Genomic DNA, 27,368 nt, shown 5'->3' with positions numbered 1-27,368 from the left:
GTGAGGTGGCAGTGAATTTTCTCCCAGTGGATGTGTGATGCGTGTGTGAGTGGGTGAATGGTGTCAAATGAGAGTGACTTACCCTGGTTGAACGGAGAGGTCATTCATCTTCTTCCTGCACTGAATGCTCATCTTCTTGTAGAGGGAGCTGGCACTTACCAGCATTGTCACCTCCTCCCACGCAGGATTGGTCACCTCGATGGAGGGTCTTCTTCCAGCCCAAAAGGTACAGAATGTCCTGCCTCTCCTTTCCCCCATCCAGGGTACTAAAAGAGATGGTTGGGGAAATTGCAAATCCACCCGTGATAATTTACCAAAATTCACTAGCCTCTGGGGTGATCCCGGCGCATTGGAAAATAGCAAACGTGACACCACTGTTCAAAAATGGAGGTAGGCAGAACGCAGGTAACTATAGGCCAGTTAACTTAACTTCGGTAGTGGGGAAGATGCTGGAATCTATTATCAAGTGAGAAATAGCGAGGCACCTGGATGGAAATTGTCCCATTGGGCAGATGCAGCATGGGTTCATAAAGGGCAAGTTGTGTCTAACTAATTTAGTGGAATTTTTTGAGGACATTACCAGTGATAATGGGGAGCCAATAGATGTGGTATATTTGGATTTCCAGAAAACTTTTGACAAGGTGCCACACAAAAGGTTGCTGCATAAGATAAAGATGCATGGCATTAAGGGTAAAGTATTGGCATGGATAGAGGATTGGTTAAATTAATAGAAAGCAAAGAGTGGGGATAAATGGGTGTTTCTCTGGTTGGCAATCAGTAGCTAGTGGTGTCCCTCAGGGATCAGTGTTAGGCCCACAATTGTTCACAATTTACACAGATGATTTGGAGTTGGGGACCAGGTGCAATGTGTCCAAGTTTGCAGACGAAACTAAAATGAGTGGAAAAGGAAAAAATGCAGAGGATACTGGAAATCTTCAGAGGGATTTGGATAGGTTAAGTGAATGGGCTAGGGTCTGGCAGATGGAATACAATGTTAACAAATGTGAGGTTACCCATTTTAGTTGGAATAAGAACAAAAGGGATTATTATCTAAATGATAAAATATTAAAACATGCTGCTGTGCAGAGAGACCTGGGTGTGCTAGTGCATGAGTCGCAAAAAGTTGGTTTACAGATGCAACAGGTGATGAAGAAGGCGAATGGAGTTTTGTCCTTCATTGCTAGAGGGATGGACTTTAAGACTAGGGAGGTTATGTTGCAATTGTATAAGGTGTTAGTGAGGCCACACCTGGAGTATTGTGTTCAGTTTTGGTCTCCTTACCTGAGAAAGGACATACTGGTGCTGGAGGGTGTGCAGAGGAGATTCACTAGGTTACTCCCAGAGTTGAGGGGGTTGGATTACGGGGAGTGGTTGGGTGGACTGCGACTGTACTCGGAATATAGAAGGATGCGGGGGGGGGGGGGGGGGGGGATCTTATAGATATATATAAAATTATGAAGGGAATAGATAGGATAGATGCAGGGAGGTTGATTCCACTGGTGGGTGAAAGCAAAATTAGGGGGCATAGCCTCAAAATAAGGGGAAGTAGATTTAGGACTGAGCACAGCAGGAACTTCTTCACCCAAAGGGTTGTGAATCTATGGAATTCCCTGCCCAGTGGAGCAGCTGAGGTTCCTTCATTGAATGTTTTCAAGATAAAGATAGATAGTTTTTTGAAGAATAAAGTGATTAAGGGTTATGGTGTTCGTGGAGAAAAGTGGAGCTGAGTCCACAAAAGATCAGCCATGATTTCATTGAATGGTGGAGCAGGCTCGAAGGGCCAGATAGCCTACTCCTGCTCCTAGTTGTTATCATAGATTATCACAGAATTCACAGTGCAGAAGGAGGCCATTTGGCCTATCGAGTCTGCACCGGCTCTTGGAAAAAGCACCCTACCCAAGGTCAACACCTCCAACCTATCCCCATAACCCAGTAACCCCACCCAACACTAAGGGCAATTTTGGACACTAAGGGCAGTTTATCATGGCCAATCCACCTAACCTGCACATCTTTGGACTGTGGGAGGAAACCGGAGCACCCAGAGGAAACCCACGCCCACACGGGGAGGATGTGCAGACAGTGACCCAAGCCGGAATTGAACCTGGGACCCTGGAGCTGTGAAGCAATTGTGCTAACCACAATGCTACCGTGCTGCCCCAATAATAATCGCTTATTGCCACAAGTAGGCTTCAATGGAGTTACTGTGAAAAGTCCCTAGCCGCCACATTCCGGCGCCTGTTGGGGGAGGCTGGAACGGGAATTGAACCCATGCTGTTGGTCTTGTTCTGCATTACAGGTCTTTGCCCACTGTGCTAAACCTCTGCCAGTTATGTTCTCCCTCTGGGACTGGGCCACCTCCCTCTATGTCTGTGCTACGTCGGCCAGTGCCTGGCCAATGTCTCTGACCCTCTCAGCCATGGCCCGCTATGACTGGGACATGCTCAGGCACGAGTGCACTGCAATGATCAGGTAGCTTTGGTACATGGCCGCCTATGAGAGAGCCGCTCTGTCCTGGGCCTCGCCCACCGCCTGCACAGATTGCCCCAGGCCTTGGATTAGCTGGTCCATGGCCGAAACCCTCGCCTTACATCGTGGAAGCCACCCGTGCGGTGTTGGCCTCAATAACACACATGGCCGGTACCACCACCTACTCCTGCACATGGTTGTGTGAATGTCTCTTTAATTCACTTATCTACCAGTCCGGAGGAAACAGTCTCGAACACGTTCGTACTTTAGAATATTCTTTATTGGGCAGCCCTCTAGGTATTCCAAAGAAACACCTGTGGGAGAGTGCCAAAGTTTTGCCCAAAACATCCTATCTTTATATATTTTTTTAAGGGGCTGTCCCTTACATTCACTTAGGCTTGCCCCCATTACAAATTATAGCTTGTTTTTACCAAAGACCTAATACATGATAAACTTGTTATTGCCATATTTTCAATACATGATTTTACAGACATTGAGGTTATCTATTGGCACAGAAGCATATAGCAATTTTAGCAAAACAACAGGTGTTCAGCCACTTTATCAATGGCTCCCACATTTCATATTCCGTCATCCAGCCATCTTCCTTGTTTCTCAAGGCTATTTGGCTTACTGTCATGAGTCGGCTCACAAATTCAATAATAACTCCCTTATTAGTAACTTTCCACTAATGTGTACCATTAATTCTGGATTGTTCTAGCTATTAACCCATGCTTCACATTCTCAGTTGGACTCCTCCACCTGCGCTTGCAGGTGTAGATGCTCACCAACAAGCCCTCATTTAGTCCCTAGCTCAGCAACTGCTTCTCGACAATTGACAGGACTGTCTGTTCCAGAAGCCCAACTGGACGGCAGCTAGTCCCTGGGGTCGGCTGCCCTCTGACTGTCTGCCCCCTCGGGAGTTCCTACCTCTATCTGCTTTCCAGGAGCATGTGCGTGAAGCGCACCACATAGTGCCTCAGGAGCCTCGTCACTAACATACCCAAACGAGGTGAGTGTCTCTGGAATGGTCGAGGGTATTGGAGACTGCCATGACAAGAAATCAGAGTCATCATCAAACTCGAGCTACGGTGTGTCCTGCATTTCGGGTTGATACTCTTGTCCGTGTTTGTGTCCTGATCTCTGCTTGGCACCTGGGGCTCTGGCAGTGGCTGGGGGCAGGGGACAGCAGAAGGACCCACTCTATCACCAGCAGCTCCTGCAAGACACAAAACAGGACCAATGATTAGAATGTGGGGGGAGTGGAGGTGGTGGGGGACTGTAGAGCGTGGGTGAGGGTAGCGTTGGGGGTGGGGGGGGGAGACACGGGGAACTGCAACTTTGTGGGATCTCACTTCCTCACCCGACGACGATCTCCATCCTCGCAACTGCCCTTCCTCGGGCCCACCTACCATGTCCAGGGCCCTCTGCTCTGGCGCGGTGACGGGCCGCAGGATCTGGTGGTCCCCCTCCAGTCTTTTCTCCCTCCTGGTGGTTATAGGTGGCCTTCTCCTGCTGGGGTAAAAAACAGATAATGCACAGTGTTAGACAGTCCGACACATGCAGCCCAGGGGATGGGTAGCTGGTGGCTTCTGTGGCCAGGTCATCTGGCCATGGCGGCCGATATGGGTGCTGGCATGTGTTGCAGGCTGGGAGTACGGCTGCCCTCCTGGGGCGGGGGGGGGGGGGGGGGGGGGGGGGGGGCGAGGGGGGGGGGATGGAGGGTGGAGTTACAGGTGTATGGGTTACGGGGTTGGTGCCGGGGCACAGTGCTGCCTCCTCACCCTGGCGCCCCGAGGAGGTTATTTCCTTTATTTGTTCCTGCATTGCTGGCCGGTCCGGATGGTGTTGTTCATGCCGTTGCTGGCCTCTTCCACCTGCGCCCAGCACGGTGAACGGTGGTGGATGGCAGCCTCCTTCCTAGGCCAGGGTACAGTGTCACCCACCTCTCCTTCATAGCGTTCAGCAATGTCTCAAGCTCGGCGTCCATGAACCTTGGTGCGCTCTCCTTGCTAGCTGGGATGATGTGTGAAGTATGCATATGTGGCTGCAGCTTATCAGGCTCCTGCGTGTGAATGTGAATCCGGCACCGTTTCTCATTGGAATCGATTGTGTTCCACGTGGCACCGGTGCTAGCCCCTCGATGGTCGCTGAATTGGTCCAGGTGCGGCGCCAGTTTCACTGTCGTAGAAGTCCATGAATCCTGCCCCGGCGTCAACATTTAGTCTCAGGAATGGAGAATTCTGCGGGTTGTGTCTGATTCGCACTATTCCTGCATTTACACATCATGTATCAATACCTAATTTCTTTGATCAGGATTTAAAACTGCGTAACTGTTTTGGTGGAATTGTATATGGATAAAACTATTTGGATGAATCATCTCTTAGAAAGTTGCTTTAATACTATTATTGTTCGGAATGTGGATTCTTACTTAAAAGTAATTTCCTTTATTTGACCTTGCTAGACTGATATAAATTTTTATCGTGTCTCTGATGAAAGCTCCAACAAAAATGCAAAAGATTAAAATATATTCTGCAGAGACTGAGAATTACTGCAACATATTCTGTACTGATTGCAGAAAACTAAGACCTTTAATGATGATTAGCCTATTGGAAATATGTCAGTCATACTGACACATTGATCTCTTGGGATTGTAGGTTGCAAAACTCTGCTTATAAGTGTGACATACCAGATGTCCGTGTGGGAAATATTCAATATATTTCTCTGATCTTACTTTATAATCTAAATTATCACTCAACAGAAAGACTTTGTCAGATATTTCAGAATTGAAAGTATGAGGGCTGTGTTCATGCAGGTGGGTCCACTTTTCCATTTCAATAGAATTTTGGGAATCGTACATTTGTGAAACTGCTAAGTTTTAATACCTGCTCTAAAAACCAGGAAAGTGAGAGAAGTTTACAGGTTGAGGACTAAATGTATTTTATGCACAGTGGTCCTAGATCTGCAGTGTATTCAAAGTGCAGGTCTACAGCCAGTGTGTGTGAAGGACTGTCATCGGGCTGAGAATTCATGTCCTATTTTTGGACACGGGATCACACTTTATGATTTGCTAATGGCAGTTCTGTAGGAGGTGTGCAGCAAGAAAATGTGGTGTTCCCACCTCATTACCATGCTTATAACACAGGGCTGAGCATCCTCTATGCCTCTGACTGCCTCTTCACGTTGCTGGCTTCCTCTACTTAGCAAGGGCCTGATCCGCATTTTCCTGGCAGCATGTTGTTTCGCCAGCTTGCCTCGTCTTAAAAGCAGACTGTCTTTGTTAAAGGGAAGCTGCCGTGAATAAAATTGATGGAATTTAAAACATGGTACATAAAACATCAGGGCAGTGTGAGCCATGATGAATATGGCACTGGAGTCACTAGTCAAGGATGTGAACATGATGAAAGACACCATGGAAGAGAGAGTGTGACACTAATGAAGAGGCCCTCTTACTTGAACCGACTTTTGCCACCTCACCGGATCAGAACATTGTGGGTCAAGTAGGCATGTGTGTGCACAAGATCGGAAATATAGAAGTAGGAGTAAGCCATTTGGGCCATCAAGCACGCTGTTAGATTCAATAAGATCATGCTGATCTGATTGTGGCCTGAACACACAAGTTAACAGAGGACATCATCCAGACCTCGCTCTCTTCACAGTAGCTGTTCAAAGTGCAGGTCTACAGCCAGTGTGTGTGAAGGACTGTCATCGGGCTGAGAATTCATGTCCTATTTTTGGTCATGCTGCAGGACAGAGGCACTGCCACTGCAGCCCTTTGTCATTCCTTTATTTTTTGGTATTGTTCTTCCTGTTAAACGGGTTTTTTTTCTCCCCACCACTGTCCCCTCCGAACAGGCTCTCTGCCTTCCGAGGTTGTTTCTTTATTTCTGTTTTTCTTTTAATTTTAGAAAATATTTTATTCAAGGCATTTTCACATGTACACATAAAAAATTCAGAAGAACAACAGAACAATGAACAGCCACACCTTGCCTGCCCCCTGACACCAACAAGGGCGGCAGGATAGCACAGTGGTTAGCATTGTTGGTTCACAGCTCCAGGGTCCCAGGTTTGATTCCTGACTTGGTCGCTGTCTGTGCGAAGTCTGTACGTTCTCGCCGTGTATGTGTGGGTTTCCTTCGGGTGCACCGGTTTCCTCCCACAATCCAAAGATGTGCACGTTAGGTGGGTTGGCCATACTAAATTGCACTTAGTGTCCAAAAAGGTTAGGTGGGGTTACTGGGTTGCAGGAATGGGGTGGAGGTGTGGGCTTGGGTAAGGTGCTGTTTCCAGTGGACGGTGCAGACTCGTGGGCCAAATGGCCTCCTTCTGCACTGTAAATCCTATGATTCTATGACCCCCCCACCACATCTTGCCTTCCAATTTTAACCCCCTTACTTCCCCCAACCCACCCCACCCCTTGCTGATCCCTCAATCCTCCTTAAAGAAATTGATAAACGACTTCTACCTCCAGATGAACCCCTCTGCTGACCCCCTCAGAACGAATTTGACTTTCTCCAGCCTCAGGAATTCTGCCAAGTCACTTACCCACACTCTCGCTTTTGGCAGCTCCGAGTCTCTCCACGCCAGCAAAATCCGTCTCCGGGCTATCAGAGAGGCAAAGGCCAATACATCGGCCTGTCTCACCCCCTGGACTTCAGGATCTTCTGACACCCCAAATATCACCACCTTCAGACCCGGAACCACCACCACATCCATCACCTTGGACATCATGTCCGAGAACCCCTGCCAGAACCCCTGCCAGAAACCTCTCAGTGTTGGACATGCCCAGAACATGTGGACGTGATTTGCGGGCTCCCCTGCGCACCGCCCACACCTATAATCTATTCCCGCAAAGAGCCTACTCATCCTAGCCACCGTCATATGAGCCCTACGTAGCACTTTAAACTGGATGAGGCTTAACCTCGCACATGACAAGGACACGTTCATCCTCCACAAGGCCTCCGCCCATGTCTCAGCCCCCACCTTCCCTCCGAACTCCTCCTCCCATTTATGCTTAAGTCCCCACCAGGGTTCCCTCCCACTCCATTAACTCCTTAAAGATATCCAAAGCTTTCCCTTCCCTTATTTCATCCTTCGATAAGACCTTATCCTCCAACCCCAGGGGCGGCAGCCCTCTCCTTGCGAAGTCCAGATCTTGCAGGTATCTAAAGCCATTCCTGATACAGTTCCCCAGGTCCTCCAGCCCCGCAGGTTTTGACCTTATGAACACATCTCCGAAGCGCTCCATACCTGCCTGCCGCCACTCCAAAACCTTGCATCCAGCCCCGCCGGCGCAAACCTCTGGTTATTACAGATTGGTGCCCACACCGAGGCTCCCGCAAGCCCCATATACTGGCACCACTGCCCCCATACCCTTCGGGCCGACACCATCACTGGGTTCACGGAGTACCGAGCTGGCGAGAACGGTAAAGGCACCAACAACAAAGCCCTCAAACACATACCTCTATACGATGCTGCCTCCACCTGCCCCCACACTGATCCCTTCCCCACGGCCCATTTCCTTACCATCGCAATGTTCATTGGCCAATAATAGTTCATGATGTTCGGCACCGCCAGCACCCGCTCCCCTCAGGATCTTCCCCTCCAATGCAAACCCAGAGATCAGCTCACTGACCTTCAGATTGGGAGGTTCTGAAATATAAACAAAAACCTCAGCAGCACTGTCATTTTCATTGTCTGCATCCACCCTTCCAGCAACAGCGGCAACACATCCCACCTGTAGGTGGCACGGTCACACCGTGGTTAGCACTGTTGCTGCACAACACCAGGGTGCCAGGTTTGATTCCCGCTTGGGTCACTGTCTGTCTTGTGTGTGTGTGCATGGATTTCCTCCGGGTGCTCCGGTTTCCTCCCACAAGTCCCGCAAGATGTGCTGTTTGGTTATTTTGGACATTTTGAATTCTCCCTCTGTGAACCTGAGCAGGAGCCGGAATGTGGCGACTAGCGGATTTTCACAGTAACTTCATTGCAGTGTTAACGTAAGCCTACTTGTGACATTAATACAGATTGTTATTATTATTAAAGTCCATGTTCACCTGCTTCACCAGCCGAGCCAAGTTCAGTTTGTGCAACTACACCCAACTCCACCCCACCTGGATGCCCAAGTACCCGATACTCACCCCCACCACCCTAAATGGCAATTCCCCTATTCTCCTTTCTTGTCCCCTGGCCTCAATCAGGAACACGTCACTCTTTCCCCTCAGCTCACAGGGCTAATCGCTGGCTTTGAAAGCAGACCAAGGCAAGCCAGCAGCACAGTTCGATTCCCGTAACAGCCTCCCCGAACAGGCGCCGGAATGTGGCGACTAGGGGCTTTTCACAGTAACTTCATTTGAAGCCTACTCGTGACAATAAGCGATTTTCATTTCATTTCATTTCCATATTCAATTTGTACCCTGAAAACTGGCGAAATTCCCCAGGATCTCCAAAATGGCTATAATGCTACCACCATGTCCAAAATATGTAACAAAAGGTTGTCTGCATACAATGAGACCCTCTGTTCAGCGCTCCACCGCTCAATTCCTCTCCAGTCCCTCGACAGCCTAAATGCCATTGGGAGCGGCTCTATTGCCAAGGTGAAAAGCAATTTGGAAAGCAGGCATCTCTGCCTCGTCCTACGATATAGCCTAAAGTACCACAAACTCACTTGTTTCATCCTCGCATCCTTGCACACTCGCAACCACCACCCTATACAACAATTGCACCCAGCCCACAAAGCCCTGCCCGAACCGCCCCAACACCTGCATGAAATATGGCCACTCCACCCAATCAAAAGCCTTCTCTGCGTCCATCTCTACCACTACCTCCATCTCTTGCCCCTCCAAAGGCACCATAATTACATTGTGTTACCTACACATTCGCCGACAACTGCCTTCCCTTCACAAAATCTGTCTGATTCTCGCCTATCACCCCAGCACACAATCCCTAATTCGCGGTGCCAACACCTTTGCCAATAACGTGGCGTCCACATTCAATAATGATATCGGGTGGTACGATATTTCTGATTTTCTATGTTCTTTCACTTTTGGTCTTCTGCTGATATCTGGTTATAATCAGGATAAGCGGCAGCCACTCTGTTTGCTAGTTTGACTCACCAGCTGTGTTTTTACTGGCCAAACAGACCATAAAGTAATGAATTTTATAAAAGAACAGCTGCTGCTGGACCTGGAAGTTTGTGATACAAGAGCGTCACTATCTTTTTAAATAGCTACAAAAATTGTGACTGATGCTTTCATGTCATTGTTTTTATGTCCTTTTTCCTAATCTGTTGAATGTATCTTTGCCGAAGTACACGGGTAGGAAGAGTTATTACCTTGTTGCTTTGAGAGACCTAAATTAATATCTGCAGATATATACATGTTAATATTTGTCCGTGGTTCTTTTGTGACAGTTTAGCTCAATTAGCTTCTTCATTTATGGGATCACTCATTCAAGCCAGTCTCTTTGGTAGTTTAATTAGAAATCACCTCTCCTGCAACATTGTTCATGTTTTTGATAATTTTGCGATATATGTGATAAACAGAAATAGAAATTTATAATAAACTGTTAATGTGTTTAGTTTATAAGATGTTCACAGAAAATTACACTGCAGTTGAAACAGATCTTTTTTTTTAAACCTTTCAGTGCTTTCCTGAGACCAAAGCTGGGCAAACAGTATGAAGCCTCCTGTGTGGTATGTTATCTTATTTTAATATTGAATGTGTACTGTGGTTACAAAGGTAACAATGAAGCATCTGTTCATTGCTGAAACCTCATACAAATATCGGTAAGCACTTGTTTTTAGTATGGTGCTATTAAAGGTTTGGAGGGGCAAGAGATGAAACCTCATGACTGGCACTTATTACTATCCCAGGAAAGACCGATTACTTTAAAAAAAAATACTCGAATTTCCAGTTGATAGCTGAAAGGACGATTCAACTAGATTTCATGTCTTAAGACTTTATTGTAACAAACAGACTAAAAGCAATTTGACTAAGTACTATTTTTGCAGGAAGCAGATACTTTAAATGACAGAACCAAACTTTTCCCTTTTTCTTTTAAAACAACCAAAAAACCCACTTCACAGGTATACTTTACACTGTCGCTTAAGTAATTATTTAGTTTTCTCGGACCTAGTCCAAAGTGATTATTTTACTTTCATTGCTTTCATTTCCCAGCTTGGTAACTTTTAGCCTTAGAAATGTCTTTAGGTTGAGTGGTTTCCCTGGCCATTCTCCTTCAAGCACAAGCTAGGTGAGTGTTCCAGCTTCATTTCAAATCCTTGGGAATTTGACCTTTTCAATCCAAGCTTTAGCTCCCACCCACCTGCATAGTGAACCATACAGATTTTTGACCTCTAGCTGCCCCCTCTCTCCTGGATCCTGATGGAATGCTGTGTCTATGAATTTCAGGGATACCTTGAAAACCTTTCCCTTTTCAAAGCACCTCGCCATGTCATCATGAATCATATTGGCTTTGAAATAAATGGACAGTTAAAGCATATCTGTTTATAATCCAACATTCATGGGACTTTGAAGGATTCTAAGCATTGCCACCAAGTGTGAATACCCCACACCTTCTTTCCATCAAAACAACCCTTTAATCTTTAACAGCCATGTAACTCAGGCCTGTTTTTAGGCAGACTTCAGAACAGGTCACATGAACCCTTCATTTTACTCCAAATTAAAGACGCAGTCCCGAACATAAACGTCTTATTTATAAAACACTATTGCTATTGAATTCAATAATTACCTTAATCACCAACAGTCCACAGTAGTCACAGTCATTACTACCTACAGGATGTATTGCAATAGCTCTGAAAATTTACTTTTATAGTATCTCCCAGAAGCATTACCTCTAACGCCAAGAATGATGAAAGGAGCAATGTGATGGGAACACCATTAGTTGAAGCTCCGTCCAAATCACATACTAGCCAACTTGGACAGAAAGCACTGTTTCTTCATTGCTGCTGGGCCAAAATCCTGGAATTCCCTACCATCAGCACCCATGCACATCAAGTTCTTTAACCCAAAACCAGCATTTTTGCTGATGTTTTTTTCTTATATCATGAAATACAACCATAAAGTAGTCACAAGTTTCCAACTGCACCCACATTTACAAAATGTTCATTCTACCTCCCACAAGCTCTTAGCTTGAAAGATGTGTGATTCTAGAGAGGGATACAGGAACACTTACCTGCAAAGCATATGTATAGTGAAGTGGAATTAGTACTGCTTGAGAAAGGATTGCAATAATTTATTGTAACTGTGCTTTATTGGTTTCTAGTCTTTTGAACGTGTTTTGGTGGAGTGCAAGTTACATGGTCTCTCACCTGCACTCTCCGAGGCCATCCAGAGCATTACACGCTGGGAACTAATACAGGCTGCCTTGCCACATGTACTTCATTGCACAGCTACACTACTTTCAAACCGGAATAAGCTTGGTGAGTGCTTCCCCTCTTCCTATTAGTTTTCTGGGAGGTAAACAGTGGTTGTATTTTCAACAATTTTGGAAGTATTTTGGATATTTGTATTGTGGCGAATCAGGTTTTTTTTAAAAACCATGTGTGCACTGCCCAGTGGCTACAATCTAATTTGAACTAAATGCACACATTAGTAAATATATTAACATTCTCAAGTACTGAACTAAAAGGTGTAAGGTAAAACAGATCATTTATGTAAATCAATTTAGGCAATAACTCTATCAGTGTTAATTGTTAACTGATTATATAGAAGTGTCAAGATAATGATAACTCGGGTATTTTTTTGCTGTAGCAGTACAGAGAGGTATGGTGGGCATTGTCTTCTGCTTAAATCATTGACAAGCTTTACTGAGAGATTGGCGGCAGATATAAGGGATGATGAACAAAGTAAACCAAGGTCCTAAACATGACATCTAAATTAGTAGCAGATCCATTTAATTGCACTGAAATTGTTTTTAATGTTTCAGTATTTTTGCGAGAAGGGGAGATAATCTTTGAAATAATTCCTGAGCAAGAAAGATGCATTTGGAAAAATAAATGTTTAGGCTTTCAGTTCATCAGATGAAGAGTGCCAGTGCTGAGAAATGGAACATGTATCATGATATAAGTATGTTTGCATAATTCCCTCCCGCACAGTTTGAATGTTGCAACTTGAAAGAAGACAGAATATTGGAATGTTGCACAGAAGTCATGGAACTGACATTTGGTTTCTTTACGTAAACAACAAATTTTGAAATGGAGATCTAGAGCTGGAGTTTCATGTAGGAACGGGAAAATGCGACTCAGGAACCTTTTCAGCTTCCAAAATGCAAGGCCCCTCCAAACCCCGTTCCTGCCATATTTGTACCTATGAGGGATGTGTACAGGGAGGATTCAGGTTTTATGAGCTGCAATGCAGTGTGAGATAAGCGCAGGAGTAGTGAGGTAGGCTGATAAGGAGGCACACTTGAGTTTTTCAGGACCATAAGACCATAAGACATAGGAGCAGAATTAGGCCACTCGGCCCATCAAACCTGCTCCTCCATTCAATCATGGCTGATATTTACTCATCCCCATTCTCCTGCCTTGTCCCCATAACCCGTGACCCCCTTATTAATCAAGAACATATCTATCTCTGTCTAAAAGACACTCAGTGATTTGGCCTCCACAGTCTTCTGCAACAAAGAGTTCCACAGATTCACCACCCTCTGGCTGAAGAATTTCCTCCTCATCTCTGTTTTAAAAAATCGTCCCTTCAGTCTGAGATGGTGTCCTCAGGTTCTAGTTTTACCTACAAGTGGAAACATCCTCTCCATGTCCACTCTCTCCAGGCCTCGCAGTATCCTGTAACTTTCAACAAGATCCCCTTCTAAACTCCGAGTACAGAGCCAGAGTCCTCAACTGTTCCTCATACGACAGGTTCTTCATTCCAGGGATCATTCTTGTGAACCTCCTCTGGACCCTTTCCAAGGCCAGCACATCCTTCCTTAGATACGGGGTCCAAAACTGCTCACAATACTCCAAATGGGTCTGACCAGAGCCTTATACAGCCTCAGAAGTATCTCCCTGGTCTTGTATTCTAACCTTCCTGACATGAATGCTAACATTGCATTTGCCTTCTTAACTGCTGACTGAACCTGAACATTAACCTGAAGAGAATCGGGAACAAGGACTCCCAAGTCCCTTTGTGCTTCTGATTTCCGAAGTATTTCCCCATTTAGGAAATAGTCTATGCCTACATTCCTCTTTCCAAAGTGCATAACTTCATACTTTTCCACATTGTATTTCATTTGCCACTTCATTGCCAACTCTCCTAGCTTGTCCAAATCCTTCTGCAGCCCCCTTGCTTCCTCAATACTACCTGTCCCTCTACAGATCTTTGTATCATTTGCAAACTTAGCAATAGTGCCTTCAGTTCCTTCCTCCAGATCATTAATGTATATTGTGGTCCCAGCACCGACCCCTGAGGTACACCACTACTCACCGGCTGCCATCCTGAAAAAGACCCTTTTATCCCCACTCTCTGCCTCCTGCCAGTCTGCCAATCCTCTATCCATGCCAGGATCTTACCCTTAACAACATGGGCTTTAAACTTATTTAACAGTCTCCTATACGGCACCTTGTCAAAGGCCTTCTGGAAATCTAAATAAATCACGTCCACTGGTTCTCCGTTGTCTAGGACAACAGCCGAGATCCCAACATCATTTTTATGCTCTCTGAGCCTCACCCCCTCACCCACACTCATGTCCCCTCGATAGCCCCTCATATTTTTCACACACCCCATCCATGTCTACTTATATGCTCCATAGCCACTCACCGAGTATCTATTATGGGAAGAGCTCAGAATTTCTTAAAAAAACGTAATAGGTGGATTGGCCATGCCAAATTGCCCCTAAGTGTCCTGAGGTTGGGTGGGTTTGTTGACGTGGGGCGAGGGTGTGGGCCTAATTGGGGTGATCTTTTTTTAGCTTTAGTGCAGACTCGATGGGTCAAATAGCCTCCTTCTGCACTGCAGGGATTCTATGATTCTATAATCTAACCATCTAATAGAGCTGTCATTCAAATACTTTTGCATACTGAAAACACCTCTCATTCAGAAAAGCCATTAAAAAAACCGAAGTAATCCATCTGCTGTAAAAGGAAGCACTCATTCGCTTGACACATTAAAGGCAAAAATCCTTTAATGATCTCTTAAAACTGTCAGGGAAAATGTGAATACAGTTCCTCTGCTGAGATAAGTGGTTCTGTAACTTTTAGAATTCAGCTAAGCATTCATAATGGGCTCTCGGTTGTAATAACAACCCCTAGGAATTATATACACTGGCGCCTATTGAAACTTAAAGCCAGATGGCCTCTTTTTCCCAGCTATGCCAAATGCTCTGTCAATCAAAATAGTTCAGGTTGCTTTTCTTTCCATAATTGAGAGGAGCATAAGGTATTTTCCCCAGTTTATTTATTTATTTTAAAATAGTTTTATTAAGGCATTTGTATATACATTAAACACAACCAAAACCAGAGAAAGAACAAACAGAAAACCTCATAACAAATAAATAACTACCCGACCACTCCAACCTCCCAGCCATTCCCCTCCATCCACCTGCCTTCTCCATTTAAAAAAAAGTATTTTATTACAAACGTGTATCAAAGCAGGTTACAGCAAGTAAACACCCCGGGAAACATGCTTCCCAACAATCAACTATACAGTCCGGACAGATTTTTCCCCTTTTTCACCCCTCCTTCTCCCCATCACCCACCCCCCTGCGATGAATAGCTCCTCAAACACGGTCACAAATATCCCCCACCTTTTCTCAAACCCCCCTGCTGAGCCCCTTAACTCATACTTTATCTTTCTAACCGCAGGAAGTCGTACAAGTCATGCAACCATGCTGATACCCCCGGTGGCAATGCCGACCGCCACTCCAGCAAAATTCAGCGCCGTGCGATCAGAGAGGCAAAGGCCACAACATCGGCCTTCCTCCTCTCTGAAACCCCAAATATTGCCACCAAAGGGTCCGGGTCCACCTCCTCCTCCACTATCCAGGCTAAGACCGTGAACACTCTCGCCCAGAATCTTACCAATTTTTCGCAACCCAAAAACATGTGCGCGTGATTCTCTGGCCCCACCCACACCTCTCACACTCATCTGCTACCTCCTGAAAATACCCACTCATTCTCGCCCGAGTCATATGCACCCTGAGCACCACCTTAAACTATATCAGGCTCATCCGTGCACAAGAGGAGGTCCCGTTTACCCTTCGCAGTGCCTCACTCCATACTCCCCAATTGATCTCCATTCCCAACTCCGCTTCCCATTTCTCCTTGATCTTCACCACCCACTCACCTCCCTGCTCCCCCAGCCAGTTATATATCTCCCCACTTTTTCCCTCCCCTTCCACATCTGGAAGCATAAGTCATTCCAGCAGGCTGTATCCCGGCAACATAGGGAACCCCCTCCAGGCCTTTTGTGCAATGTCCCTAACCTGCAGACACTTGAACTCACTACCACTCGGTAGCTCTACTCTTAGCTCCTCCAGACTGGCGAACCGTCCCTCCAAATACAATCCCTCATCTTGACCAGTTCCACTTCCCTCCACCTCCTATATACACTATCCATGCCCCCCCGGCTCAAACCCATGATTTTCGCACAGCGGCGTAAGCACCGACATCCCTTCCATCCCAAAATGCCTCCTCAGCTGATTCCGTATCTTCATCGTGGACTGCACCAACTAGGCTCCATGAATACCTACTCAGAGCCATTGGCAATGCTGCCGTCACCATAGCCCCCTTCAAGATTGCCTACTCCATTTTTAAACCCATTATCCTGCCTTGTGCACCCCCCCCCCCCCCCCCCCCCCCCCCACCAGCTTCGGCTCGATTCCTCCACTCCAGCACAATCCTTCCCCGGGCTACTGGAAGGCAAAGGCCAAGTAGTCGGTCTCTCTCGCCCCTTGGACTCCTGGGTCTTCCGACACACCAAATATCGCCTCTCCTGGACTGAGGGGCACCTTTACCTTCAGCACCTCAGTCATTAGGTCTGCAAACCCTTGCCATAACCCCCTCAGCTTCGGACATGCCCAAAACATGTGAACATGGTTCGCGGGCCAGCCCGTGCACTTTCCACACCTATCCTCCACCCCCTCAAAGAACCTACTCTTCCTGGTCACCATCATATGTGCCCTATGCAGTTTCTTGAATTGAATAAGGTTAAGCCTAGCACATGACAAAGATGTATTCACCTTCCTCAAAGTCTCCTCCCACATCACAGCCTCCATTTCCACCCCCCCCCCTCCCCAAACTCCTCCTCCCACACTTCCGTTTGACTTCTCCTATCAGGACTCCCTCCAGGTCCATTAACCCCTTGTAAATCTCGGATACTTTACCCTCACCCACTCCTGCTTTCGATACCACATTATCCTGTAGGCCCGGGGGCAGCAGATCGGAAACGGACGGCACCTGGTTCCTCACATAATCCCAGACCGATAAGTACCGGAACCCATCCTCGCTGGGCAGCCCATACTCCTCCTCCAGTTCCTCTGAGCTCGAGAAGCTACCCCCACCAACAGGTCCCCAAATCACTTGATCCCTGCCAGTCACCAGCCTCGAAACACCCCGTCCAGCCTCCGGTACAAGTCTATGTTTCCTCTGAATCGGTGCCCACACCAAGGCATTTTCAGCTTCTGATGCTGCTGCCACTGTCCCATACACTCAAGGCCGCCACCACCACCGGGCTCGTGGCATTCTTGGCCGGCGAGATCAGCAGAGGCACTGTCAACAATGCCCCAAAGCTCGTGCCCTTATAAGGGACTGCCTCCATCTGCTCCCCCACCACCCCGTTCCTAACCATGGCTATATTCGCTGCCCAATAATAATTCATTATAGTTGGCACTGCCAGCCCTCCCCGCATCCCCGTTCCAACAGCACCTTCTTTATCCATGGGGAAGTTCACCGCCCACACAAACCCCAAAATCAGAGCATTAATTTTCCTGAAAAAAGATTTTGGAATGAAGAATGGGAGGTTCTGGAAAACAAATAAGAGCCTCGGGAGTATCTTTGTTTTCACTGTCTGCGCCTGCCCCACCAGCGATAGCAGCAGCACATCCCACCTCTTAAAGTCCCCCCTCATCCCTATTCATCTGTTCCACTAACTGCGGAAAATTCAGTTAATGCAGTTGTTCCCAACACCATGCTATCTGGATGCCCAAATACCTAAAGCTCGCCTCCACCACCTTAAACGGCAGCTCGCCCAAACTTCTCTCCTGCCCCTTGTCTCGATCAGAAGACCTCACTCTTCTCCATGTTTAACTTATATTCGGAAAACCGGTCAAACTCCTTTCAAATGTTCATAATTCCCCCAATACCTCCCAGTGGATCCGATATATAAAGCAGCAGATTGTCCGCATATAGCGAGACCTTGTGCTCCACACCTCCCCCCCCACACTATTCCTCTCCAGCTCCTTGACACTCTAAGCGCCATAGCCCGTGGATCTATTGCCAAGGCAAAAAGCAACGGGGAGAGTTGAAATCCCTGTCTTGTCGCACGGTGTACTCCAAAGTACCCCAAACTCACCCAATTTGCCTGTACGCTCGCTACCAATGCCCTGTACAACAATTGGACCCAGTCCACAAACTCCTGCCCGAACCCAAACTGTCCCAGCACTTCCCACATATACTCCCATTCCACCTGATACTGCGACCACTACATCCACCTCTTGTCCCTTCAGGGGCATCATTGTCACGTTTAATAAGCGCCTAACATTCATCGACAGATGCTTCCCCTTTAGAAACCCCAACTGCTCTTCCCCTGGCACATAGTCCTCAATCCGCGAGGCCAACTTTGCCAGCAGTTTGGCATCCACATTCAGTAGTGATATTGGGCGGTAGGACCACACTGCTCTGGGTTCTTATCCTTCTTTAATATTAAGGATATCAAAGTCTGCGATAATGTAGGGATGCCTGCGAAAATGCCCTTTATCCCTCACCTCGTTGTATGCCCTTAACAGCAGGAGCCCCAGCTCCCTAGAAAACCTCTTGTAAAATTCTCCAGGAAACCCATCCAGGCCCGTAGCCTTCTCTCCCTACATCAGCCCCATAGCCTCCATCACCTCCACCAATCCAATGGAGGCTCCCAGCCCCTCCACCAGGTCCTCCTCCACCTTTTGGAACTCAATCCTCTCTCGGAATCACTACATTCCCTTCCCCCTCGGGGCTCTGATTCGTAGAGCCTCTTATAAAACCCCTCAAATGTCCCATTCACCCCCACCGGTGTAGTACCACTCTTCCCCTCTCATCCTTTACTCTTCCGATCTCGCTCGATGCCACCTGCTTCCTAAGTTAGAGAGCCAGCGTCCTGATTGCCTTCTCCCCATACTCATACACTGCCTCTCTGGCCTTCCGCAACTGCCCCATTGCCTGCCCATGGACACCAACCCAAACTCCATCTGGAGCTTCTGTCACTGTGGGACCATAAGACCATCGGAGCAGAATTAGGCCATTCAGCCCATCGAGTCTGCTCTGTGATTTAATCATGGCTGATATTTTTCTCATCCCCATTCTTCTGTCTTCTCCCCATAACCCCTGATCCTCATATTAATCAATAACGTAGCTATCTCTGTCTTAAAGACACTCAGTGATTTAGCCTCCACAGCCTTCTGCAGCAGAGTTCCACAGATTCATCACCTCTAGCTGAAGAAAGTCCTCCTCATTGCTGTCTTAAAGGTGTCAAGGGAATGTCACTTTAAGAAATGTTTGTCTGCTCAAGTGGCTGCTGTGATGTCAGAGTGTGGTGGAGCTGAGCTCTGGCTCTGCTTTTTTAGTTTCACTTTGAGGAAAAGCTTGGGTGTGTCTGTATTATTTGGTTTTGTTTCAGTGTTGGAGCTGAAGCCAGCCAAAGAAGGTGTAATTTTGATCTCTCTGCCATCTAAAGACTATCTCTAGATCATTTGGTGAATTCAGAGTGATAATTGCCCTCAGAAGAGACTTTAAACCTGATGTGCTTCTGTTAAAAGGTTTTTTGTCTTATGGATGTTAAAAGGAAAGTTTAAGGATTACTTATAGTGCTGTATTCTTTGGGGGGTGTATTTGAATTGATGGTTGCTAAGATTTTCACTGTATAGTTTTTAAAAGGTTAACTGAGTTTATAGAATAAACATTGTTTTGCTTCAAAAATTACTTTTAAATTTCTGCTGCACCACACCTGTAGAGTGGGTTGTGTGCTCCCCATACCACAATCTAGTGAAAGTTGTGGGTCAGGTGAACTCCATGATACATTTTAGGGTTCTCTAAACCCTGGCCCATAACAAATTGGGGGCTCGACAGGGATAAAAGTCTATCTATTGGATTGGCTTAGTGAACTTAAAGACAGTGAGTGGTGAGCATATTGTGTTTGCTATTCAGGTGTGGTATTTCAGTTTAGGTAGGGAGTATGTTGTTGGCAAAATAGGCTTTTAGAGTTGGCAAAAACTTTGCAGTTAACATTACCTGACAAAATCCGAAAAGATGAGGGAATTATGGCGGTGGCTAAGCATTTATAATTGCCAGCGATACAGTTTGACTCATTGGAAATGGCAAAAATTCAGTTACAAATTAAACAATTGGAACATGAGAAAGAATTAAAGCAGCTTGAATACGAAAGAGAGAGAGAGAAAAAGAAAGAGATAGAGAGGAAAAAGAGAGAGAAGAAAGAAAAACAGAAAGAATATCCCTAGCAGAACAAATAGAAAGAGAAACGGAGATACAGATCAGGGAAAAAGATAGAGAGAGAGTTTGAACTTCAGAAAATGGCTATGAAACATGACAGTCAATTAAAATTGGTGGACGTAAAGGGAAACGTACAGTTGGAGGATAGTGATGAGGTTAGTGAGAAAGAGCGTCATAGTCAAAGGCTTGGTGGGGATCTATTTAAATATGTCCATGCAGTGCCAATGTTTGATGAGAAGGAGATAGAAGCCTTTTTCATTTCATTTGAGAAGGTAGCGAAACAAATGAAATAGCTATTGGAGGAGGTATCTGGGATGTATGAGGAGGTGAAAAAATCCATCTTACGTACATGAAGCCTACAGACAAAGGTTTAGAAATTTAAGGAAAGAATTTGGTCAAACATACCTGGAGTTTGAAAGGATCAGAGTAATTTTGATAGGTGGATAAGGCTTTGAAAATAGACCAAACATATGAAGCTCTCAGAAAAATTATTCTTTTGGAAGAGTTTAAAAATTCAATTCCTGATGTAGTGAGAAGTCATGTGGAAGAGCAGAGGGTTAAAACTGTGAGATTAGCAGCAGACGTGATTATGAATTAGTTCATAAATCAAAGCTTGATTTACGACATCAGTTTCAGCCTGTGAGGGATAGAAACTGGGGACATGAGAAATATTCAAGTGGGAGAGGCACAGGTGATCTGATGGGAGATAATAAGGAGAGTGCACCTCAGATTAAAAAAGAAATCCAGGAGGGTGGAAGAGACATGAAAAGTATAAAATGTTTTCACTGTAATAAACTAGGCCATGTAAAGTCACAGTGTTGGTGGTTGAAGAAAAGCATTGGGAAGGTTCATGTGGTAAAACAGGATAAAACAATGGGGTTTGTGAAAGTGGTGAAGGAAAGCCCAAGTGAAGCAAAGGAGGTGCAAAATGTTGCACAGCCTGATCATGAGGTGATTGATAAGAAGATGCCAGATGTCTTTAAAGAATTTACTTGTGTGGGAAAAGTTTGCTCATGTAAACCCAGGAGCAAGTAAAGAAGTCACAATTTTAAGACATACGGGAGCTAGTCAATCTTTAATGGTAGGAGATGAGGAGTTATGTAGTTTGGGAAGAATGTTGCCAGAAAAGGTGGTAATATGTGGAATTCAGGGTGAAAAGAGTAGTGTTCCATTACATATAAGGTTGGAAAGTCCAGTGAAGAGTGGTGAAGTGGTAGTAGGAGTAAGAGAGAAACTATCTTGTCCAGGATTACAGTTTATCTTGGGTAATGATATAGCTGGATCGCAGGTGGGAGTGATGCCTACTGTGGTTGATAAGCCAGTGGAAAATCAGACAACTGAAGTGTTGAAGGACGAGTATCCTGGGATTTTTCCGGATTGTGTAGTAACAAGGTCACAAAGTTACAGGTTAAGACAAGAGGAGAAATCAAAGAGTGAAGATGAAGTTGAAGTGCAATTATCAGAAACAATTTTTGATCAGCTGGTTGAAAAAGAACAAGAACAGGTGGAGGATGAGGCGGATATTTTTAGTTCAGGAAAGTTGGCGGAGTTACAACAGAAAGATGTAGAAATAAACTGGATGTATCAGAAAGCATACAGTGAAGAGGAATCTGAGTGTATACCAGAGTGTTATTACCGTAAAAGTGATGTCTTGATGAGAAAATGGAGACCTTTACATATGCAGGTGGATGAAAAATGGGCAGATGTTGATCAAGTGGTATTTCCGGTAGGGTATAAAAAGGAGGTGTTGCGAGGAGCACATATGGTACCAGTGGGAGGTCATTTCGGAGTCAGGAAAACTGAAGCTAAAATACAAAAACATTTTTATTGGCCTGGACTACATACAGATGTAGTTAAATTTTATCGATCATGTCACACATGTCAAGTGATAGGGAAACCTCAAGCAGTGATAAAACCAGCACCCTTAATACCCATTTCAGCATTTGAGGAACCTTTGAAAAGGGTCTTAATTGATTGCGCAGCACAGCTTCCTAAAACGAAAAGTGGGAATCAATATCTTTGGACTATAATGGATGTGTCTGCTAGCTTCCCAGAGGCCATTCCAGTATGTAATATTACAGCTAAAAAGATTGTGGAGGAGTTACTTAAATTCTTTACGAAATATGAACTACCCACAGAAATACAACCGGACCAAGGATCAAATTTTACCTCAAGGTTATTCAAAGAAGTTATGGATACCTTAGGAATAAAACAATTTAAATCAATTGTGTACCATCCAGAATTGCATGAGCATTAGAAAGGTGGCATCAGACATTAAAGACAATGTTGAGGGTTTATTGTCAAGATTATCCAAAGGATTAGGATAAAGGAATTCCATTCGTACTGTTTGCATTTAGCGATATACCTAGTGAGTCAACCAAATTTAGTCCTTTTGAACTAATTTTTGGTCATGAGGTAAGAGGACCACTTAAATGGATTAAGGAAAAATTGGTGAGTGAGAAATCAGAACTTGCATTTTTGGATTCCATGTCAATTTTTAGGGAATGATTAAATAGAGCAGGGGAATTGGCTAGACAATATTTAAAAGTTGCACAACATGTGATGAAATGGGTAGCAGACATGAAATACAAAGTTTTTAGTTTTGCCTGTGGAGATAAAGTTTTAGTATTGTTACCAGAGGTAGGTGAACCTTTAAAAGCTAGGTTTTGTGGACCTTATCAGATTAAAAGGAAATTAAGTGAGGTGAATTATGTGGTAAGAACGCCAGATAGAAGGAAAACTCACCGAGTGTGTCACGTGAATATGCTTAAAAGGTACTTTGAAAGGGAAGAAGAGAAAAAGGAGGAAGTTTTAATGATTCTAACTCAAAGTGACAAACCAAATGACTGTGAATTTGACATATCTCAAATTAAATTGGATAACAAGGATGTTCTTAAAAATTGGGATAAATTGTTGACTTACCTTCCAGAGGAAAAGCGGACTGACCTGAAAGAGTTATTGATATCACATGGGCAAGTTTGTGGAGATAGGTTGGGAAGTACTAAAATGGCTATACATGATGTAGATGTGGGAAATGCTGTTCCAATCAAACAACATCCATATAGACTTAACCCTTTAACATTGGCACCAGTTAACAGAGTGATTGAAAGTATGCTTAAAAATGCATAATTGAAGTGGGTTGCAGCCAATGGAGTTTATCCATAGTGATGGTACCAAAACCGGACGGTACCCAACAGTTGTGTGTGGACTATAGAAAGGTTAATGCAGTTACAAGAACAGACTCTTATCCTATCCCACGCTTGGGTGAAGGAGATTTCAGCTTTTGTGACTTCAGATGGTATATACCAATTCAAAGTTATGCCATTTGGCATGAAAAATGCCCCAGCCACATTTCAACGGTTAACTAACAAAGTCTTTTCAGGTTTGCCCAATTGCGCTGTATTCATTGACGATCTGGTAATTTTCAGCCAGACATGGAAAGAACATTTAAAACATCTGAATGGAGTTATTTGATTGACTTCAGGATTGGTGGTAAACCTGGCCAAAGTGAATTTGGAAAAGCCCAAGTCACTTTCGCTGGCCATACAATCGGACAGGGTCGAATGGTCCCACGGGATGTGAAAACAAAAGTTATTGGAGAGTTTCCAATTCCTTTGACCTGAAGGGAAATAATGCGATTTCTGGGTATGAGTGGATTTTACTGGAAATTTATACCGTATTTTAGTAGTTTGGTTGCACCACTAACGGACTTGCTGAAGAAGCGTAACAAATTCCAGTGGACAGCGGAGTGTCAGCAGGCATTTGACCACCTGAAGGCTGTGTTAACCACTGGTCCTGTGTTAGCCATCCCAAATTATGCAAAACCATTCAAAGTGGCTGTTGATGCGAGTGATGTGGGCGTAGGTGCGGTGCTTCTACAAGACGACGCCCAAGGACTGGAGCGGCCTATCGTTTTTTTTCCAAAAAAATTTAATTCTCACCAGAAGTATTCCACGATTGAGAGGGAGACTTTGAGTTTGGTGCTGGCTTTGCAACATTTTCAAATTTATGTGACCAGCAATCCGTCTGACACAATTATCTATACTGATCATAATCCACTGATGTTTTGGCCCGCTTCCAGAATAACAATGTCAGACTGTTCCGATGGAGTTTTATTGTTACAGCCATTTCATTTAAAAATAATACATTTGGCTGGACGAGAAAACATGATAGCCGATACTTTGTCAAGAATGTGATGACGTGACGAGGTACAGGAAGAAGAACGGAAATTTATGCCTGTTTGCGTGTGTTGTTTTTTAAAACGAAAAAGTATATTTAATGTCTGCATTTCTTAAAGGAAAGTGAAAAGGTGAAAAATGAAACCATCTTGAAGTTGATGGGTTTTTTTTTCTTGTGGTGTCATGGGAATGTCACTTTAAGAAATGTTTGTCTGCTAAAGTGTCTGCAGTGATGTCAGAGTGTGGGTGGAGCTGAGCTCTGACTCTGCTTTTTAGTTTCACTTTGAGGAAAAGCTTGGGTATGTCTGTGTTTTTTGGTTTTGTTTCAGTGTTGGAGATGAAGCCAGCCAAAGAAGGTGTAATTTCAATCTCTCTGCCATCTAAAGACTATCTCTAGATTATTTGGTGAATTCAGAGTGATAATTGCTCTCAGTCGAGATTTAAAACCTGATGTGTTGCTGTTAAAAGGTTTTTTGTTGGATAGATGTTAAAAGGAAAGTTTAAAGATTACTTATAGTGTTGTATTCTTTGGGGGGTGTATTTGAATTGATGATTGCTAAGATGTTCACTGTATGTTTTTAGAAGGTTCATAGAATGAACATTGTTTTGCTTTAAAAATTATTTTTAAATTTCTGCTGTACCACACCTGTAGAGTGGGCTGTGTGCTCCCCATACCACAATCTAGTAAAAACAGTGGGTCAGGTGAACTCCATGATACACTTTGTGGTTCTCTAAACCCTGGCCCATAACAAAGGATTGTCCATTTGGTCTGAGATTGTGTCCTCTGCTTCTGGTTTTTCCTCCACGTGGAAACATTCTCTCCACATCCACATGCCACTTTGGGGCAGCAGGGTAGCATGGTGGTTAGCATAAATGCTTCACAGTTCCAGGGTCCCAGGTTCGATTCCCGGCTGGGTCACTGTCTGTGTGGAGTCTGCACGTCCTCCCCCTGTGTGCGTGGGTTTCCTCCGGGTGCTCCGGTTTCCTCCCACAGTCCAAAGATGTGCGGGTTAGGTGGATTGGCCATGCTAAATTGCCCGTAGTGTCCTAATAAAAGTAAGGTTAAGGGGGGGGGGGGTTGTTGGGTTACGGGTATAGGGTGGATACGTGGGTTTGAGTAGGGTGATCAAGGCTCGGCACAACATTGAGGGCCGAAGGGCCTGTTCTGTGCTGTACTGTTCTATGTTCTATGTTCTATCCAGGCCGCGCAGTATCCTGTAAGTTTCAATAAGATCCCCCCTCACCCTTCTAAACTCTAACGAGTACTGATCAAGTGTCCTTATCCGTTTCTCATATTACAAGCTCCTCATTCTAGGGATCATTCTTGTGAACCTCCTCTGGATCCTTTCCAATGCCAGCACATCTTTCCTTAGGTACGGGACCCAAAATTGCACAATAGTCCAACTGGAGTCTGACCAGAACCTTATGCAGCCTCAGAAGTACATCCCTGGTCTTGTATTCTAGTCCTCTTCACATGAATGCTAACATTGCATTTGCCTTCTTAACTGCTGACTGAACATGCACATTAACCTGAATAGAATCTTGAACAAGGACTTCAAGTTCCTTTGTGCTTCTCATTTCTGAAGCATTTCCCATTTAGAAAATAGTCCATGCCTCCATTCCTTCTTCCAAAGTGCATAACCTCACACTTTTCCACATTGTATTCCATCTGCCACTTCTTTGCCCATTCTCCTAGTCTGTCCAAGTCCTTCTGAAGCCCCCCTGTTTCCTCAATGCCTCCTGTCCCTCTAGAGACCTTTTATAGGACCTTTGAGCAGCTAATATTCACCCGCAGAATTTCGTCCACCAACCTTGCTAGCTCTGCTCATTCCACCTTGTCACGATGCTCCTGGATCGATTGACTACTGCCTTAATCGCCTCCCATAAACCTCACCCGTATCTTTGAGCTCCTCATACTCCCGGATGGTGGCCCTCACCCGGCCGCACACCTCGTCATCTCCTAGCAACCCCACATCCAGCTTCCACTGTGGGCGCTGGGCCTCTCAGGTCCACTCGCAAATCCACTCAGTGCAACATGTGGTCAGAGACCATAATCGGCGAGTACCCCGAGTCAACCACTTCCGCCAGCAGTGTCTTATCCACCACCAAGCAATCAATCCGCGAGTACACCCTGTGTACATAAGAGAAGTACGAGAACTCCTTAGCCCTTGGCCTCCTGAACCTCCGTGGATCTAACCCCATGCCCTCCATGAGCCCTGTTAGCTCCTTCGCCACGACTGGTCCAAACTTGGCTCAATAACCACATTGAAGTGGCAACTCCCCCCTCCCCCCACCTGCCGTGCAACCATATCCCTTCTTGAGTTAGCCCCCAGTCCGTGTCACGTGGACCCCCAGGCCACCCTCGGGTGTCCACTGTCACCAACTCCTTTCTTACTGCACCACAGCATCCTCACGTTTGTCAGTAGCCCCCTCCCCCCCTCGCTTAAACAAAGCAACCCTCCCAACCCCCTCTAACCCTCTAACCACCTGCTCACCCCCCACTGCGCTCCCGTCAACTAGCCCATCCAGTTAGCCTGGCAGCACCCGCCCATGGCACCAACCTCCTACCCCCCCCCCACTGATTTCCCTCAAACCCCGCTCGCACACCTCCTTAGCGTGAATAACAATGAAATAAGAAAAAAGATGCACTCACCCTCCACATTCCCCAAGCATCCCGCCACAGCACCCCCAAACAAACATCTCAAAGAAGAGAGGTTCTCCCCTGACCAACAACCCAATAACAACAAAGCAAACAGGCACAGCAAATCAACGTCTTCTCACAATCCCTCCAAAGTTCAATGTCCTCCCCCTCCTGCCAGTTCATTGTCTCCAAAATCAATTGCTTCCTCTAGTGTCCCAAAATAATATTCACGGCCTTTGTAAGTCACCCAGAGATGGGCCGGGTACAGCATCCTGTACTTCACCCCTTTCATGAAGGGGGCAGCCTTGACTCAGTTGAACCCAGCTCTCCTCTTAGTCAGTTCCGCACCCAGATCTTGGTATATCTGGAGCTCATTACTTTCCCAGGTACATCTCCTTGTCTGTCTGGCCCACTGCAAAATCTTCTCCTT

General features: G+C 45.5%; 1 protein-coding gene across 11 annotated transcripts in view; it reads left to right on the top strand.

Annotated features, from left to right (window-relative positions):
* LOC119960968 (protein unc-80 homolog) overlaps positions 1-27,368 on the top strand; it is a 475,408-nt gene that overhangs the window by 9,340 nt on the left and 438,700 nt on the right. For all 11 annotated transcript variants that reach the window (XM_038788541.1, XM_038788566.1, XM_038788560.1 and 8 more), the window contains exons 2-3: positions 10,108-10,156; positions 11,749-11,905. In XM_038788541.1, coding sequence (XP_038644469.1) covers positions 10,108-10,156; positions 11,749-11,905 — 206 coding nt within the window. The remainder of the gene's footprint in view (positions 1-10,107; positions 10,157-11,748; positions 11,906-27,368) is intronic.

The sequence above is a fragment of the Scyliorhinus canicula genome, chromosome 2 (genome assembly GCF_902713615.1).
Source record: "Scyliorhinus canicula chromosome 2, sScyCan1.1, whole genome shotgun sequence".
Classification (NCBI taxonomy): domain Eukaryota; kingdom Metazoa; phylum Chordata; class Chondrichthyes; order Carcharhiniformes; family Scyliorhinidae; genus Scyliorhinus; species Scyliorhinus canicula.
The sequence above is the reverse complement of the archived record's forward strand: the minus strand, read 5'-3'. Positions and strand labels throughout refer to the sequence as shown.